The 17707-nt window shown below is 43.0% G+C and overlaps 1 protein-coding gene across 7 annotated transcripts in view; it reads right to left on the reverse strand.

The window, feature by feature from the left end:
- The window catches only part of fgd5b (FYVE, RhoGEF and PH domain containing 5b), a 41630-nt gene extending 36933 nt beyond the window's left edge, over nucleotides 1-4697 (reverse strand). For all 7 annotated transcript variants that reach the window (XM_080792260.1, XM_080792259.1, XM_080792262.1 and 4 more), the window contains exons 1-2: nucleotides 4496-4697; nucleotides 614-3191 (exon numbers count right to left, since the gene is read on the reverse strand). In XM_080792260.1, the coding sequence (XP_080648386.1) occupies nucleotides 614-3191; nucleotides 4496-4505 (2588 nt within the window). In that variant the 5' untranslated portion in view covers nucleotides 4506-4697. The remainder of the gene's footprint in view (nucleotides 1-613; nucleotides 3192-4495) is intronic.
- Between the last annotated feature and the right edge of the window lie 13010 nt (nucleotides 4698-17707).

A 17707-nucleotide genomic window follows, 5' to 3' on the forward strand; every position in this document is an offset into this window, starting at 1 on the left:
TATGTTTGAGTACAATACAATAAGGAAGGTATACAGTATTTCACTCTGTTTACACCCTGCCCCCTCCTACCACACACACACACATGCGCACACGCACGCACACACACACACACACACACACACACACACACGCACATGCACATGCACACGCACACGCACACGCACACGCACACGCACACACACACACACACACACACACACACACACACACACACACACACACACACACACACACACACACACACCACAATCCATGCCTGTTGTGGTCACCGCAGCAAGGGACCCTCTTCTATAATAAATAGTTATAAATCCTCTACCCCAGGGGCATAGTATACACACCCAGTGGCCAAACAGTAATAAAAAAGACTACTGCTCAGTATAAAAGGTGGCATGGATCACTAATATTACCTCTAGGAGCATCCATCCATGTTGGGACGTACTCTCATGCATTCTATCTTCCTTTCCTCTTCCCTCAAACGCACGCATGCACGCGCCCACGCACACTCACACGCTCACGCACACACACACACACACACACACACACACACACACATACAAAGAACACTTTAGGACTTCCTGGATTTAGAAGAGTATGGTATCCAACTATCCATACCTTTCAGGTTCCTGTTCGGGTGACTGCGTTTTGCTCTCAAACCCCGGGAAGCTGCTCATGTCCACATAACCGTCCGTCTCGTTAGCGGACGACAGTCCCCGCATGGGGTGGTCAAAGAACTGCGGAACGGGCCTCTGGCGTGGCACCTGAACATTCTCGTAGTCGGAACTGATGGCGGGAATGTTCTCGTAGTCCGAGAGGCTGGCGTTGGGGAAGGAGATGGAGCGAGGCTTCGTCAGAGGAAGAGGAGTGAAGGCCACGCGGGAGCGGTCCTCGAATGACTCCACGCGGCCAACGCCCCGATTGAGAAACGCGACGGAGCCCCCTTTTCTCTTGCCGTCTTTGTAGAACAGGAAGACTGAGGGGCTCTCCGAGGCTGCCGGAGGCTTGGCAGCGGAGTGGCCATCGAGCTGCGGAGATTCTCTGGCACCGTGTCTGTCCGAGGCCCCCCCCAGCCTGCTGGGGGCGCTGTGGAGGCCGGGCTCCGACGGGGGCCTGCAGGACGAAGGGTTGACGTCCGCCACAGGTTTACTTCCCGTCTTCCTCCTGAACTTGAGCATCAAGAAGCGCTTGAAGGAGGATTTCTTCTTGTCTTTCTCATGGGAGTCGGTCTCAATGAGGAGGGACGGGGAGCTCTTGGTGATGGGCCTCTTTGTGATGTAGGCCAGCTCAAAGGGGGGAGGAATGTCCACCACGGACGTAGGTGTGGATGGAAGCGGCGAGCGCTGGGAGAGGCTGCTGACGGAGGAGCTGATGACGTAATCGTCCCCTCGCTCCCTGCCCCTGTACGCGCCCAGAGGTGCGTCCCGTCCCTCCATGGAGAAGGAGCGGGGGTACATGGACACACCCAGAGGCCTGGAGTAGCTCTTGCTCCTGGGCATGTTTAACAGAGGGCTGCTGCTCATCGCCGGTCCCATTTGGCCAAATCCCCCCAAGCACAGCTTCTGAAAGTTGACCTGAGAGCCTCTCTCACGTGGGGTCACATAATACGGTACTTTGGCCGACAGCGAGCGGGAGCGCATCACCATGGCCGAGCGTCTGTCGAATGGGAGTATGTTCTCGCCCTCTGAGTCGTGCCCCGCCTCCTCGTAGACATGCTCGTCGCTAAGGTCCTGCTCTGTGTCCGTGGTGGTGTCATCGAGGAACGGAACGATGTGACCCTCCAGGTCCTCGTCATCCCTGAAGACGTCAGAGTCATTTGGGGAGAGCAGCCGGCTTCCTGACATATGAGCATATGTCAGGAAGGTGCTAGCCTCTCTGGGCACTGAGACAGATACCAGCCTTAACCTCGACTGGGAGTGAACCAAGAAAGCCTCTGCCGCGTCAAACTGGCATTCCTCACTTTGGACAGAGCGTTTCTGACAAGGTATTTTTGCATGTTTGTCACTGCTGTCCTCCAAATGATTTCCTATGTCCACGTAATCTTCAGAGGACATGCACTCTATCTGTGTATTGTCTACAGAATCCTCCTCACTAATGGCCTCATATTCACAGAGCGATGCTGGATGTCTGTTTGCCAGTGAATATCCCTGCTCATTTTCAGGTAGTTCATGAGATTTGTCATCGGTTGGGCTCGACAATGTCTCTATAATGTCCTCAGAAGAAATGTAATAAGGCTCAAGGGGAAGAGAAACCTCTATGCAGAGATGTCCATCATCTGCGTTTAAGAGCAGTTTTTCCTGCCCATGAATAATGGAAGATATATGAGTGTGCTGCTCATCATTGACAGAGCACATCTTTAAGCCTCTGGCTTTTTCATGACTAGTACACATCGCCTTCAGGGAATTACAAGTGATGCCACAATCAGTCAAATCTGGTGATCTCTCTTCTACCTCCTCTCCCCCCAAGAACGATTCCTGTCTGGTGTTTTTATTCTCACAGGGAACAATAACAGGTTGCTCTGTGAAAGACTCGGCTGAGACATCTGCCGCAGAGTCCTCTGCCTCCTCGTTCTGAATCTTTCCACTCTCTGTCATCTCACTGTCCTCCCTCCTAGGTGCTCCATCATAGGAGCAGCAGCCTGCCTCATCCTCAGTGCTGATAACAGAAAGGTCCCCGACTGAGAGGCCATCCGTGTCGGCTAGTGCCTCGCCTGCGTCACAACCCCCAGCATCACTGACTTCCATTGCTTCCAGAGAGTCTGCCTCCTCTGTTACACCGGTGTCAGATAATCTCCAATTCTCCTCCGTCTCCTGAATTGAATATTCTTGCAGTGCGCTCAGCTCTTCTTCCTCCTGCTCCCATGAGACAATCTGTCCTGAGCTGAGGCTGTAGATGCCAAACTGTAGCTCCACAGGTGACCTGGCCTGGATAGTCTTGTTCAGAGACTCCTCTGGTTCATTCTCTTGATCCAGCTCCTCATCCGAAGGCAGTAAAGACCCATTAATGCACTCTTCCTGGGTGCTTAGATCCACAGGGTCCCTCCAATTAGAATCATGTAAAACCTTGGGTTTAGGGGCTATAGGCGGTTTGGGACCCCTGGCTGCAGAAAAGGCTCTTGACATGAGAGGGGAAGGCAGCTTGAGGCTGGCGTGACAAATGAGTCTTGGCTTCGGCGCAAGGGGAGGCTTGGTGTAGTCTAAAAGAACAACAGGAAAAGGAAATTGTAAGATTACAGTTTAAAATAACCTATGGATATTTTGTACTATTGCTATTACTGAGCTCTGCAACTGTCTAAATATTATGAGCTATACATGCCCGCCACAGATACATTTGCAATTACTATTTGCAATTACATGTTACAGATAAACTATTATTAGTAAAATGCCATGATTAAAAATATGTTAAAATGTAGGTGTTGGAATAATAATCCTAAATGCAAATGTTGTGTAAAAACACAATTAACACAGAAAGGACTAGTCATGCTATTCTAGAGTCTCCAATTTTTACATAAATAGGATAAAGTACCTGGGAACTGGATTTTTACTCTTTGAGAAACACAACCTTCAACAATAAGGGGTTTCCCTGACTCACTTCCTGTGATTCACTGGAGAGAAACCCTTTTTAGACTATAGTCTTTACTGATACAAAAGACAAGGTCGGAACAAAAAACAAAGGACGAGATTTGTACGGTATGCTGTAGGCTACTACTGTATGTAAGCATTCATTTACACAATACAGTCAAAGTCCTGAATCCACTGGCACTGACATCATCCAAGACCAATACTTCTTGGTTCAATAATTCATTGATGGCAGAGTCCACACACTATCACGATGTGATCAAGATTTAAAAGTGTAGCCTATGAATGAAAATGTAATAGGAAGATGACCGGGGACAATATACACTACCATTTCTTTACATTTCTTCACAACACTTGAACTGACCATTTGAATTAAAAAAACATGATTTAATTTACACACACACACGCGCGCGCGCAGAACTGCGCGGCCTGGTATTTCTAAAGTAACCTAAGTAATTATGCTTAAACGGTAACCTTATTCCTAACATTATAAGCTCAGTAAAACTATGCCTAAAACGGTCTATACCTAAACTTAACCCATATGCCTAACCCTAAACTTTTTATAACCTTATTCTCAGTAAAACAATAAATAGGTCTACCACACCCGCGGCACCGAGCGGTCGGCGTGTGGTCGGCGGAAAAAATCGAGGGGCGAGATGTTTTAGGGGCGAAGTAGGCCTACCTGATACCATCTGTATAGCTGTCGCTGTGACTTACTTGACTTTTGCCTCATTGCAATATCAATTACAACAATAATAGCCTAAATCAGTCAATGCTGTATTTAGTGACAGTCCAATTCATTATAGTCTCTTTCTCTGTTCTCTCTGCTGTAACTTTATTAACTCTCAATTTTAAAAGCATATAGTTAGTATAGCTACCATGTGTCAAATTCTCACATTTCAATATTATTATGAATTCTTACCTGTAGTCATTTTAGTGTCGCAACCATGACCAGCTTCACAGTTGTTCCCAAAAATCTGTAACTCTGGTATAAGTAGGCTAACCTACTCACGACAGATGTGCGCTCTCCTCGACTCTTCCGAGTCCTCCTGATTCCTCTTATTAAATGAAGTGGTTAGTCTGTAGCAGCAACAACACAACAGCCCTCCTCACTCTATGCTGCTCCGCTCGCTGACCGTGTGTGTGCGTGTGTGTGCAACATGGTACAGTATGGAGGGTGGACGGGTGGTGGTGTGGTGCGACTGCAGAGCAGAGCCGCTCCTCAGTCCTCAGAGTTTCCTCTTTGGTAGAGAATAGATCTATGCAGCGCGCAGCAATGTCTACAGTGACAAAAGCTGGGAGAAAAGTGACAGGAAACAGTAGGCTACTGATTTCATGTCATGATGGATAGCCTTCCTTTGGATCAAGAAGGTTTTCAGGAAAGAAGAAATGAAAAATTGACTTATAGGAAAAAAATAAAAATTAGTCTGACTTATTCAAAAAGTGCCTCAGTCAACACACAAATTTAGCTAAAGTCATGTTTATCTGTCTTTATTTACAGGGCTTGACATTAAGGCTTGTCCGCTTGTCTTGGACAAGTAATAAATCTTTCTGGACAAGTGCATTCAAATTGACTCTGTGGCGCTCCTAGCAGCCAAGCATTATTGTCTGGTTTTCCTAATAATCACCTTCCCAATATTGTTAATAGCCCTAGATAGTTAGCCCTCTGTGATCTTACGTACATACATTTCATGTATTCCAAATACCCAGCCATAGATCGGTCCTATCCGTGCACGGTTAGCAGACTGACCACGTCAGCATTTAAAGTATGCACTGCGTGTGTACTCACCCAGTAATTAATTCCAAAGACTTGGAGTCACAGATATTGTCCTCTAGTTTCATATTCATTTGAAAGTTCTGACAGAAAACGTGTGTTAAGTAAAATATCCCCACTTTTCCAGGAGGAAAAGCTGGACTGAAAATATGAAAACGTCCTTTGGGAACAGTTGATGTTTGAGACAATTGACAGGTGTGTTGCACTTTCATGTGCCTAAAGGAAGTTTTGATATGTTCAGTCCTGCAATCATTCCGGGCCCCTCACCGGAGAGAATGTCGTCCGTGTACAGCTCATGGAAAAGTGGTGATATTTGACTAATACAGGTTTTCTGCCAGAACTTTCAAATGAATATGAAACTAGTCCCCAAAACGACTCCAAATCTTAGGAATTCATTATTGGGTGATTGCAGACGCAGTGGTACAAGTTTAAATGCTGATGAGATCATTATAGTAACCGTGTTCTGTTCGGATAGGATTTTTACACAATTGTGGAATACATGAAATGTATAAGATCACCTTCTAGGGGTATTAACTTATTAATATTCATCTAATATTGAAACATGTATTCACCAAAATCAACTTACAGTTAGGCTAGTTGATTTAAAAAGTATTTGTGTGTGCTCATGCTCAGGACAAGTGACTTTTGTGCCCGGACAAGTGGATGGGAAATGTACTTGTCCAAAGGACAAGTGCCTCAAAAAGTTAATGTCAAGCCCTGATTTATCTCTGCCTATAACTCTATACTCCTAACAGATTCATTCTGCAGCCTATCAGAATGCTTATTACATTCAAAATAAATCCTGCCTAAATAAGTTAGCCTCATATAGCATAATTGCATCACATAGTTAGGCAGAAATGTGAATCACACCCGTGTGAAGTGAGGGCCACTCTTATCATCATACATCATCTCATTCAGGCGAATCACAATTTGCGTCCTCACTTTTGTATTCAATGTTTGTGTTTACACACTTTTGTCTTTAATGTTTGTGTTTACACAATGTCTGTGTTTCTGTGTTAAAGCTGAACATATTGAGTATCTGATCTGTTGCTGATGAGCTATCAACAGATAACGTGTTAAACATCACAGATCCTATACTGTAGGTCTGTTGCTGAAGGAGGATGACCAACTGTGAATTTAAACATCACTGATCCTAGGTCAGTAGTCCAACACTGACATTTGACAGTATAGGTCTACATCCAAACCTTTCCTGCACTCATCTGACAGCTGATTGGTCTATAGCAGTCCCTTAAAACCTTTACATAACAGGAAATGGTTCTCCCCGTTTCCTGCACTACCCAACTTCACTTCCTTAGCAACTGATGGACATCACAACCACGTTTAACCCGTCGTTGGAGTAGTGGGGAATTGTTCCTAATGAAGTAAAGTAATCCGGTTTCATCTGAAGAGTCTTGGATGGTTGAAAAGAGGTCTCCTAGTTGGCACTTTAATCACCGACATAGCCATTTCAATTGTCACAGGAGGAAATTATCTTGACAGATTATGGGAATACTTTTAATACTATTTCCAGTTTGTCTGTGGCATGACAGATGTACTGGCCTCATCCCTACCATATCTCCCCATGCGTAACACAGTGATTCTTAACCTTTTTAATTTGAAGGATCCCCAGTTTGATATGCATTAGTCCACGGACACCCATTTGAGGTTTCTTTCCTCTGCTACCCCAATCTAAAATCCTCCGTGTCTGCAAATGGATCCAATACGGTCAGTTTGGTTTCCATTGCCAACTATCAATCATTTACCTATAGGGGGGGCCCTTGGAACTCCCTGAAGGACCCCTGGAGGGCCCCAGACTGAGTTGAGAGTGCTCAAAGTGAGGTGAACAAATCAGACAGCACGCTGCGGTGTATAGACTCTTCCTGAGGGCAACACAGGGGACATTCAGAGAGAGAGATTAAAGCATTCCCCAGCAGCGGAGGCAAGGCTACCCCATTGTGACCGACCGTGCACATCAGACGGGCAACAAGGACAAATGTGTGTCCAGTCCTCACTCGACACATGCACTTGAAGGTCAAAAACCCAAGTAGCAGCTGTGCGGGGGATTACTCCAGACATCAACATGTGGAGGAAATTAATTAAAATAGGTATAGGCAAACAGTTACACATACTGTACCACGCATGATGCCTTCACTGGCAAAACATGATGTACCTCGTTACATGAGTCACAAGTTAACATCTTTACACTGTTCAACAAAGACCACCAAAAAACTTTAAGAATGATCAGATGTGGAAAAGAAAACAGTTGTGGCTGTGTTGCAGCATTCTGACTGCACATTCATCAAGGGAGCGTTTTGTTTTTCTTTCCGGTACTGTGCCACTCTTGCAGTAACAGAAGCTAAACAATCTGTTACTGCCCTCTTCAAGATTCATTGTGTGTGTGTGTGTGTGTGTGTGTGTGTGTGTGTGTGTGTGTGTGTGTGTGTGCATGCTAAACTTTAGCTCATTGAAAAACATCAAGTGGCTCTACCTCTGACCCCCTTTGTTGGTAGAATAATTGTGTTTTCATATTGAGTCAATAAAGGGGAGGAAGGTGGGCGATGTGGTCGGCAGAATGAGAGAACCATGACAGACCTCCTGACAAACAAACAAACCGCTGTAAGGCAATGTTTTGGGGTTCTGCTGCACACACACACACACACACACACACACACACACACACACACACACACACACACACACACACACACACACAGTCAATAAACATAATAATAATACATTGCACTGAAACGGTACAAAAAATATGATGTCAGTAGATTTTTGGTGACATTTCGAAAGCAGTACGATTATGAATAAAGTGGGGGACCAAAACATGTGTGTGTGTTTGAGTGTTTGGGGTCCATCTGTCACTGTCATTACAGTATCTGTCTCCTGTTTGCGTAGAAAAGAGTGCTTCTCCTCTCTCCTGTTTGGAGGTAAAACAATGAGACTGTGGCTTAAAAAAGGATCTCTATCTTGATGCACTCCTTCCTGTGACTGTTTTCAAGTCTTTCAGCTAAACTAGAACAAGGAGAATGGAGTGACCATTTTCTCTCTGTCTCTTCCCTGTATGTTGCCCAGTGTTGCATTCACTTGGGCTCCATTAAGTTTCTAAGGTTTCTTTATCTGTGGAATGTGTACTTGTTTTACACAGTAAAACGGTCAAATCCTTAATTAAGGAATAAGTTAATTTGGCTAAACTTTTACACTGTTCTGTTTTTTTAGGCACTAAAGCTATTTAAGGTTCAAGGTGTGTTCTTAGGACTGGTAGGATTGTGCCTATTCAAATTACTTTCTCCCAAAGTACAGGCCAATACAATGCGAACATGTAAACAAACTCATAAGTCTGTGGAAAGTCTGTATGGCTTGTGTTGCCTTCAGTAAGTCTGAATCTTGTCACCTTTCAAGTTTATGGAGTACTAGGCTGCAGGAACAAACTATTGTGTCATTGCAGTGTAAATATAGCTTCACTTCACATCATGGCCAGGAAGAAAACACTGCTGGAGGTTTGTTTTTCTTCTTCTGAGACACCCTTCCTGTGCAATGACCACAAACAATACCTAAATCTCTGTATGACAGGTTCTTAAATACCATTAATGATCATCTTCATTTACAGGCTTCTATTTGGTTAGTAGATTAAGAATCTGTTCAATTCATTTAATATGTACAGTATGGACTGCCTGTGGAATGCACTGTACTGACATTTTTTGTATCTAATACATGTTAAGTAGATTTCATATATTTAAAGCATAGGCCTACTTAGATTAAACATAATCAGGGGAAACACAAGTATAGGGGATCTATGAATTAAAAAAGTATCAAATAATAGCATTCAGTTTTAAGACCAAATATAAAAAGAGGTCACAGACGAACCAGTACAGAAGGTCTACGCCTTAGGCCCAATAATTCAGTCAACGCTTGAGCTTTATCAGAATACCAAACGACTCGCCCCTTTACCATGTAGTTAACAGTTCATTTAGTATTTCCCTCCCTCTCTGAAATCTGAAATGATCTTGTATACAGATGTATTTGATTGTATAGTAGTCGATCTCTATACTCTGTAAAATTAATAAACATGACACAGAGATGGTGACTGCTTAATTAAGTTAATTTAGGACCTTCTAGCAGTCATTTTATTAAACACATTTCTTCCATGTAGCCCATGTTTTGTAATGGCATCATCATGCTATTATGCCTGTGGATATACAGAGTGAACTTAACAATGATAAATTAACATGATAATACCTTTTATATAATCACCAACATGAATTATGTTTGTTATTTACAGATATGTGGAGTAGTGGGGCGAGATGTAAAAGGGGCGACCGTACCCGTTACCCTTTATCAATCCCATTAGGGGCAGTTAGTCTTGAGCAGCTTATGACAGAGGAACACACACAGTACCATCAAACAAGTACTCCAAAGAGTGGAATGTGGAGTAATGATCTTAAACACTCCAAAGTATAGGGGTAGTAAGGGGTAAGGGGTGCTCCGCTTGCAGAGTGCATATCTCTACCAGGACGGATGGCCTACCCAATGTCCTTTTCCCCACTGCATAGTTTCTTCTATAGTATCCGCTCTACCCTATATCCTTTTTTAGTCAAGTACAACTCTACAGTTGAAGGTTGGTATTACATAAGCAGGTAAGACATACAGTAGGCCTACACTACAGAGTAATAACACTACACCCAATGGCAACAGAGACAATTCCCCTACTGAAACATGTCCTGGACAAGTCAAAATGCTCGCAGCTTTCTGGAGCATTTGTTGACTACAGAAAGAACTCTGGACTTCACTTTCAATCCGATAATCTTAGAACAGATCTTGACAATGCTGTTCAATCTGTTTGTTATCTGTGTTACTGTGAGGCTGTGAAACCAGCAGATAAAAAAATATCAGATACAAAATAGATGTACAGAATTGCCAGTGTAAACATTAGGAAATAGGAACACAAGCTCTCTCCCGAGATGGATTTACCAGGTGACAGCCATTACAGGTTATTGATTTCAACAATTAGATCCTTGTCAATCACAGAGCCAAGATGTGTACTGTAAGAAGATGCAGGGATGGGAGACACATGCCCGGTTAAAGCTATGGTCTGTTATCGATTCAGGCCAGGGTATTAAATACATGTCAATCATGGAATGTCTCGAAGAGATGGAGACGGGTTGAAGAAGGTTTTTTAAGACATTAGATGACGTATTGTGCCTATTAGGATGGTGCTTCTTATATTTTGGTAAATTTCATCATGTAATTTAACATGATGGAACATGTCATAAGCTAAAGTGAAGTAACAGTGTGTGATAAAATCTCAACTGAGACTTAATGGTATTGACTTCTAGCAAATTAATCACTGTAGATTTAAATGACAGCTAGTAATTGAAATGGAACAACATAACCTCTGCGTTGATCTTATTGTGGACGGCTGAACGCCAATAAGCATAATGACTAAATTTATGGAAGCACAGTTAACCTCTCTCCATAAAATCACGCTGGATTAACCTGAATTGACCCCCTGTCATGAGTGTTATGTGTCTTCGATAATAGTAGGTGTGCACGTGTGTAAATTAGACAGATTGAAATGTTGAGGTGAAAAATGCCTGTTCGACAGTAGCATGAAAACTCACAGCAGCTCAGTAAAGACCTGCAAGACTAATTAGAGCGAAGGAACATGGGGGTCATTTAGGATTGATGTTGTTGTTTATGTTAGCATGTTCATGCAGAGAAAGCTTCAGACCCCCTCATGGCAGAATTAACACACATTTGTCAGATAAAAAAATAAATCAGGGTGACATTTGTTTTCCAAGTACCGGTACAATAAAACCAGAAAGGGTTAACAGCACAAATGTTATCTGGCATTATCACACAATCACACTCTCTCAGTTAAAGTTGTTTCTTGTACCGGGGCCCCGGGGGGGTAACACACATATTTATTTTCAAGATGATTACTAGATTTTCTCACAACACTGTGTAAAACATTTCTACATATATGAAATTTGATTCCAGAAAGTTCCATTATAAACATAGGTACTGGTGCCAGTTTTATGGCACTTTACTTTATTTACGCATGTATATTGTCTTGGCGAATAACCATGCACATTAAATGTGGAATCAGAGGAAATGCAAACAGTTACTGGAATCTTAGGATCAATACTGGCTATGTACGTTTATAGCTTGAGTGTGACATCCACGCTGCCAGGGAGCATTTGTCTCTTCCTATCTTCCTCTAGTCTGCAGCGAAGTAGCTGATGACCATGAATCACTATCACATCCAGACCATTAAACTGATTCTGCAACGCTAAACCTCATTTAAACTCCAACTTGTCTTGCACTCTCAGGCACAAACTGAGTAGAATGCTGTCATTGCTGAATGCAGGACTTAGCATACCATAAAAGACAGGTCTGGAATACAAATTAATTTGTTTGCATGTTTAATTAAGATGCTGAACCAACCACTTGAGGACATTGCTGTGTAGTGTGTAGACTACTGGAATATTAGCTGGGAGTACATCATCATCAACATGGGTACTATGCAGTACATCATTATAGGCTACTGTGTGCATGTTACTCAATTACTTCAGTATCAAATAATGATTTTGTTCTACAGTGTCTCTAATCGATGCAACTCATATTTCGCTTGCATAACAATTATTATTATTATTATATAATCAACATCGTATGACAAGTTATAATTAGGCTTGTACAATGTACTTGTATAATGCTGGTTGGTTCTAAATGAGTGGATATAGGATCTGAGAGATGACCACATTCGCATTACTCTAGCCTCCTCTCTCTTTTTCCTCCTGCTTTCCCCCTTTCACACGGGCAGAATTTATGAGTCCATTACGAGTGAGCATGCAGTGTCAACAGCACTCAGCACTTGGCTAATCTCTTTATCCGCCACCAAGAGGAACGGGCTGTGTCAGGCGACTGCCCAGGTGACAAATAGACCACCCGCCTCCAATTTAAGCTGAACACACACACGGGTGCAACAGTGGCAATTTGATATGTCTCAGTATTTAAAACACGTTTTAACTGCCCTCTGTAATTTAGATCACAACTTCAATAATCAATGAAACCTAAGCTTTTCCTAAACTATGTGCTCTTTATTAAGGAAGTAACTGACAGCTGGCTGCCAAATGCAAAGATCTACAGATCTCTTCTCAACTAGTCCCTCCCGAACATTTTAGTCTAGTTTTTATTTGTCAACTAAATTTAGTGAATGGCGAATATAGGCCTACTTAGTCTTAGTTTTAGTCATCATAGCTTAGTTTTTATTTAGTTTTCATCCATGACTATCCTCAATTTCGCATTAAATTGTAAGCCAATGTGCCGTGGGAAAAAACAATAGGCCTACAATGCACCTTGCTGTATGCCACTGCACTGAAACACAGTGACTTGGGATCTACAGCGATGGATTAAACTCCGAACAGCATGTGTTTGTCAGAGAGTGAACGTGATATTTATTTACCACATCAATTTGAGCGGTTCTGTGCTTGTGAGTTGCATCACAGCCAACGGTAGTCATCAAAGAATCCACAGGGTCCTTGTCCCCGTTTCTCAGACTCAGACCCATCTGCTCCTGGGGAGACCCCCACCGCAAGTCTCCCTTTCAGCGCACCAGTACCAGTCTGTGTTACATGTGGCTGTGTGTCACACAGCCAAGCAGGGGGGCATTAAGGCCCAGTGGCACCAGCAGTGGCAGCATTAGCTCTCATTACACACCCTGGCTGGTTATAGCTCACAGTGGGGTGATGCTGAGGCTGTGCCATGCACCATCTGAATCACACATCCTCTCTCTCATAATGTGGAGGTGGTAGTACCACATGCCACTGTGACAAATCGAATCATGGGTGAACCATTAAAGGATCTCGCAACAGCAAACAGTGCTCTCGCTGTGCAGTGTGGGATGTCGGAGGCAATAACGGATTCCAGTTTTTATGGCGTGCCCTGTGGTCTTATCTAGCACACTAGAAAGCGTGGTGATAAAACTGGGAACGGAATTCCTCAGCATGCTAATATTAAATGCTAAAACCGCAATCTCCCGTTAATGAATCCGTCCAAGTCTCAAAGGTCACTTTTTGTATTCAGTATGTGTATTGTGTGTATTAACCCCAGTTATACTTCTGGGGACAGGTATATACAACCCTGAATTAATTTGAATTCTGCTCTCTACTGCTTATCAAATATCTAATCAGCTGGCATTTCCACAAGGACCCTGCATTGTTAAAGGGGCACCATACCAGATCAAACTATTCCAAAGCTCTGTAGCTACAGCTTCAGTTCTATCCAACAGAAGAGATCAGTTAAGTCAATATCTCATTACGTATTTAAAAGTCTCACAAACACACGCTCAGACACACGCAGACACACACACACACACACACACACGCACTCACACACTTAAACAACTAATTTTCATGTTAAAATATGACACTTTGGCATTCCACAACCCCACTAAGATGCTGGAATTATGTATTTCTCACCAAAATCACCAATTTCTCCTTAAAGAAAAAAAAGAATAGATAATCGGCTATATTGAAGGCAAGGCTTCAGTAATGCCATTAACTAATTAAAGCCCACTCATATCAGCAGAATTCAGAAAATCATATACAGAGATTCCAGACAATCTACTGCGTTTCTGCAGCACAATATAGAAAAGAGAAAAAAACTACTCATTGTATTTCTTAAGGAGTGTTTTAAAAGCCTCGATAGATGCTCACTCACACTCTTCTGAAAAAGACGGTTACGCCGTGGACAAAGCCAACTCTAGTTGTGACAACTCATGACAACAAACACAATATTTTGGACCAAACTAATAATTACAAAGAAAGAAAAACAACAAAGAAAGTGTTGTAACCTGCCGTTCTTTTATTTGTTCGGCCCAAAAAATTGTGTTTGTTGTCATGATTTGTCACGACAAGAGTTGGCTTTGTACGAGGCTTAAAAGGTCTTTAAGTAAATACTTTTTGAAATGTCTATGAGGAAAATGAACGGGGAATCATTTCCTGGGCCTTGGTAGGGGGCGGGACTGCGACGCTCTATATTATTGAGTCTATAAAACTATAACTCTGTAAGCCCACAGAACACTGAGAGGAGAGCTGGGAGATATTAGCTGTGGGCAAGTCATTTGGACTTTTTTTAAGTAATCTGTCAAGTCTTAAAATTGATTTAAAATTCAGCTGGATCAGCCAATGTAAGGCCACTAAACTCCTAGGTGCAATACTCACAGTATGTGCACTTAAGTTGCAAGTCAAAAAGTTATAGTTGAGATATTCGCCTGCAATGATAATACTGTATGCCTAAAATATTATAGGGACTAAGGGACTCAAGGCAGATGTGGTCTAAAACTCACCCAAATTGGTACACCTTATCGTAAACAGAAACAGTAATTTTTTTTCTAAAATCTAACTCAGATTAACTTCACATTTTGAAGTTGGCAAGAACACAGTGCTTCAATTGAACACATGCCCAAGCACCTGCTCTCAGTTCGATGGCACTGCTTTTGCTTTTCATAACGTGATTGTGATGTTTTTTCTTTGAACAGTTCCCTCATCATCTTCCTGACGGTGCTGCTACTAATGCTGGCCGGTGGCCTAGTTCCAATGTGTTTTGAAAGGGTTGTAAAGACAAAGCTGTAATAGATGAAGATCAATTCTCACATAATCCAGGAGCTCAAGACTGTCCAATATAACCTTCCCTGCAGTAAAACTCCACCTCTACACTGTAGCTCCCTGCGAGTGCGTGTAACTGAAGCCTTCTGGCTCTTGTTCCCTTCTTGGTCCTCCAGCTGAGGGATAATTTTTTTGCCACAACATTTGGATCTTTCTTTTGAGGGATATAACTGCCATTACGACCTCTCATACTACTTCTTTCCTCTGGGAAAAAATTACATTCACAAGGGGGAAAACATGTTGGAAAAACCCTGCTCCTCCCTCCCAGCATGAGAGCCCTGCCGTGCTATAAAGAGAGCATTTATGGTCTAGAAGACATAAGACTTGGGATCACCGAGGAATAGGTGTCTGACAGGCAGCATCGTCAACCCATAACACTCCTCGTAAAGGCTCCATTAGCTCCTGTATTGCATTATGACAGGACTGGCTTTATAGCTGTGCTACTGAAAAGAGTATCTACAAATGTGTGTCTGACAGTAAGGCTACACTGCAATGTTTCTAGACTGGTTTAATCACTCAGAAAGTCATTTATTTTCTATTAGCTAAATATCCCGGCCATTTACTCCTAACCTTGGTAAAATTAAACTGCAGAGACAAAATGTATAAACCATTGCTCATGCCATGCAGCTGATCCTGGAGGAGGTCATGCAGACCTGTCAATGCGACCCATCTTCTTGCTCATGAAACTGATTAGTGCCGTCAAACTGGGGAGTCAGATTAGAGCCAAGAGGATGCACAACCCTTCTCTGGTTGTCTGTGCCTCTCTATCATGATCTGGTGAATTTACATACAAATTATGTTGTCTCGCTCTGCATTGCTCCATCCTGCTAGAATCATCCATTGCTCAGATTGCCGTACGAGTGACCTGGAGAAACTGTGTGTGTGTGTGTGTGTGTGTGTGTGTGTGCGCGCGCATGCATGCATGCATGCATGCGTGCTGTGTGCTTACCAATAGATTTCAACCTGTGGTCATGAGAGCAGGAGCACTGAGAAATGTTCTGGTCCGGGATCGAGGAGGATCCATCCACGGTCTCATAAACTCTACAATACAACAACAACAAAAGGATGTCTATGTAAGCTATACAGTATACACATCAATCTCAGTCTTATAGGCCCCACAAGGAGGTTGGTCTTTTGTTTACCAGTTTGTCTAAATGTCGATCTCTCTCCCTCTCTCTTTCTGTATTGATCGATATTTGAAACGCTACACTGAGTCACATTGTTTTATTCCCACAAACTACACCATAATGACAGAATATAAATTTACACAGTCTATTGTGTAGGTTTCGCTGCTGTCGGCGGAAGGGATGAATTGAAGACACTGTGGTTTAGCCATTTGTTTATCTGATGTATAATTACACCAAAAGCTCCACGGTGGAGACCAGCTTCCACCCATGACACACAAAAAATACAGAACAAGATTACGGTAAGTCACTTCACTGCTACGCATCTTTTCATTAATTGAAAACAACTAAGGACACAATAAAGGCCATAACCATAAACACATTCAGTGTATTGACATCGGCTATCATTAAAGTGAGGTCACATCCTTTCCCCGTTTACGACAAGCAGTATCTCCACGCTAACAGCTAAACATGCCAACACGCTGTCCTCTTATTAAGGTTGAATAATACACACATGCCTTTAATTAAAATGTAGGCTTTTCTTTACTGGTGTGGGTGTTAAGACCCAAGCTGCATTATATGCATGTATGTATAGATATATGTACAGTATACAGTGATATGTGCATATAAAAAAGCCCTTATATGACCATTCCTCTGAGAGGCCCTGTCACTGCATCATCATCATTTAGCCTGGCAGCAAACTGGCTCAGGCGCTCTCAATGGAAATGCATGATAAACATAATTGTACACACATACAGTATATCCCCAGACGGAAATGCACACTAGCAAACAAACAGGCGCTCGCGCACACACACACACAGGAGGGTCCCATCCTGGACTGATCTCACTGGAGGTCATCGAAACAAAGGGGGGAAAAAACAGTGCAATCAAGGTCACATGGGGGTCAGCAATCCACCTAAACCAGGAAGAGACGCGCCCCTTCAATACAGGAGATCCACAAAACACACAACCTCATCTCCTGCTGGAGAGAGGAAATAGGTGAGCCAGAAAGCAGGCCAAATATCAGGTTAATGTGTTAATAGAGTGAGGTGGTCTTTCATCCGTGGTCAAGTTATGTTTCCACTTTCCAGCTTTCAATGTTCACTCTATCCCCCATAAAACAGCCCCCCCCAGTTCCCCATCGGTGTCATACCAGACAAGTTGCAGGTTCCACGTGGTCTCTATAGGCCAGAGCAGAGGCTGTGTCCGCGTCATATTTCACCCGAGAGAACACGGCTGGGCACTGCCTCTGACAGAGACACAAACATTACATTGGGGTCATCAGGTGTAGCCTAATCCAGTTTTCCAGACCATTAGACGCAACATGATCAGCCGAGGGTAAGAGGAGAGTCGTGTTGCTGCTGCCAGCTTTAAAGAACATGTCAGAAAACATACCCAAAATAAATGAGAGAAGTTGGTGGGAATATACTTCCATAGCATTATGTAGTGACAGTGACTCGCACATCATGGAATGTTTGTGAACTTAAGATTTTACATTTTTGTTCAAAGAAAGTGACCCATTTCTGAAATAGCAAAAATAGAAGATCTATAAGCTCACAAGTCAA

The sequence above is a fragment of the Protomyctophum bolini genome (genome assembly GCF_963924005.1).
Source record: "Protomyctophum bolini genome assembly, chromosome: 2".
Taxonomy (NCBI): Eukaryota; Metazoa; Chordata; class Actinopteri; order Myctophiformes; family Myctophidae; genus Protomyctophum; species Protomyctophum bolini.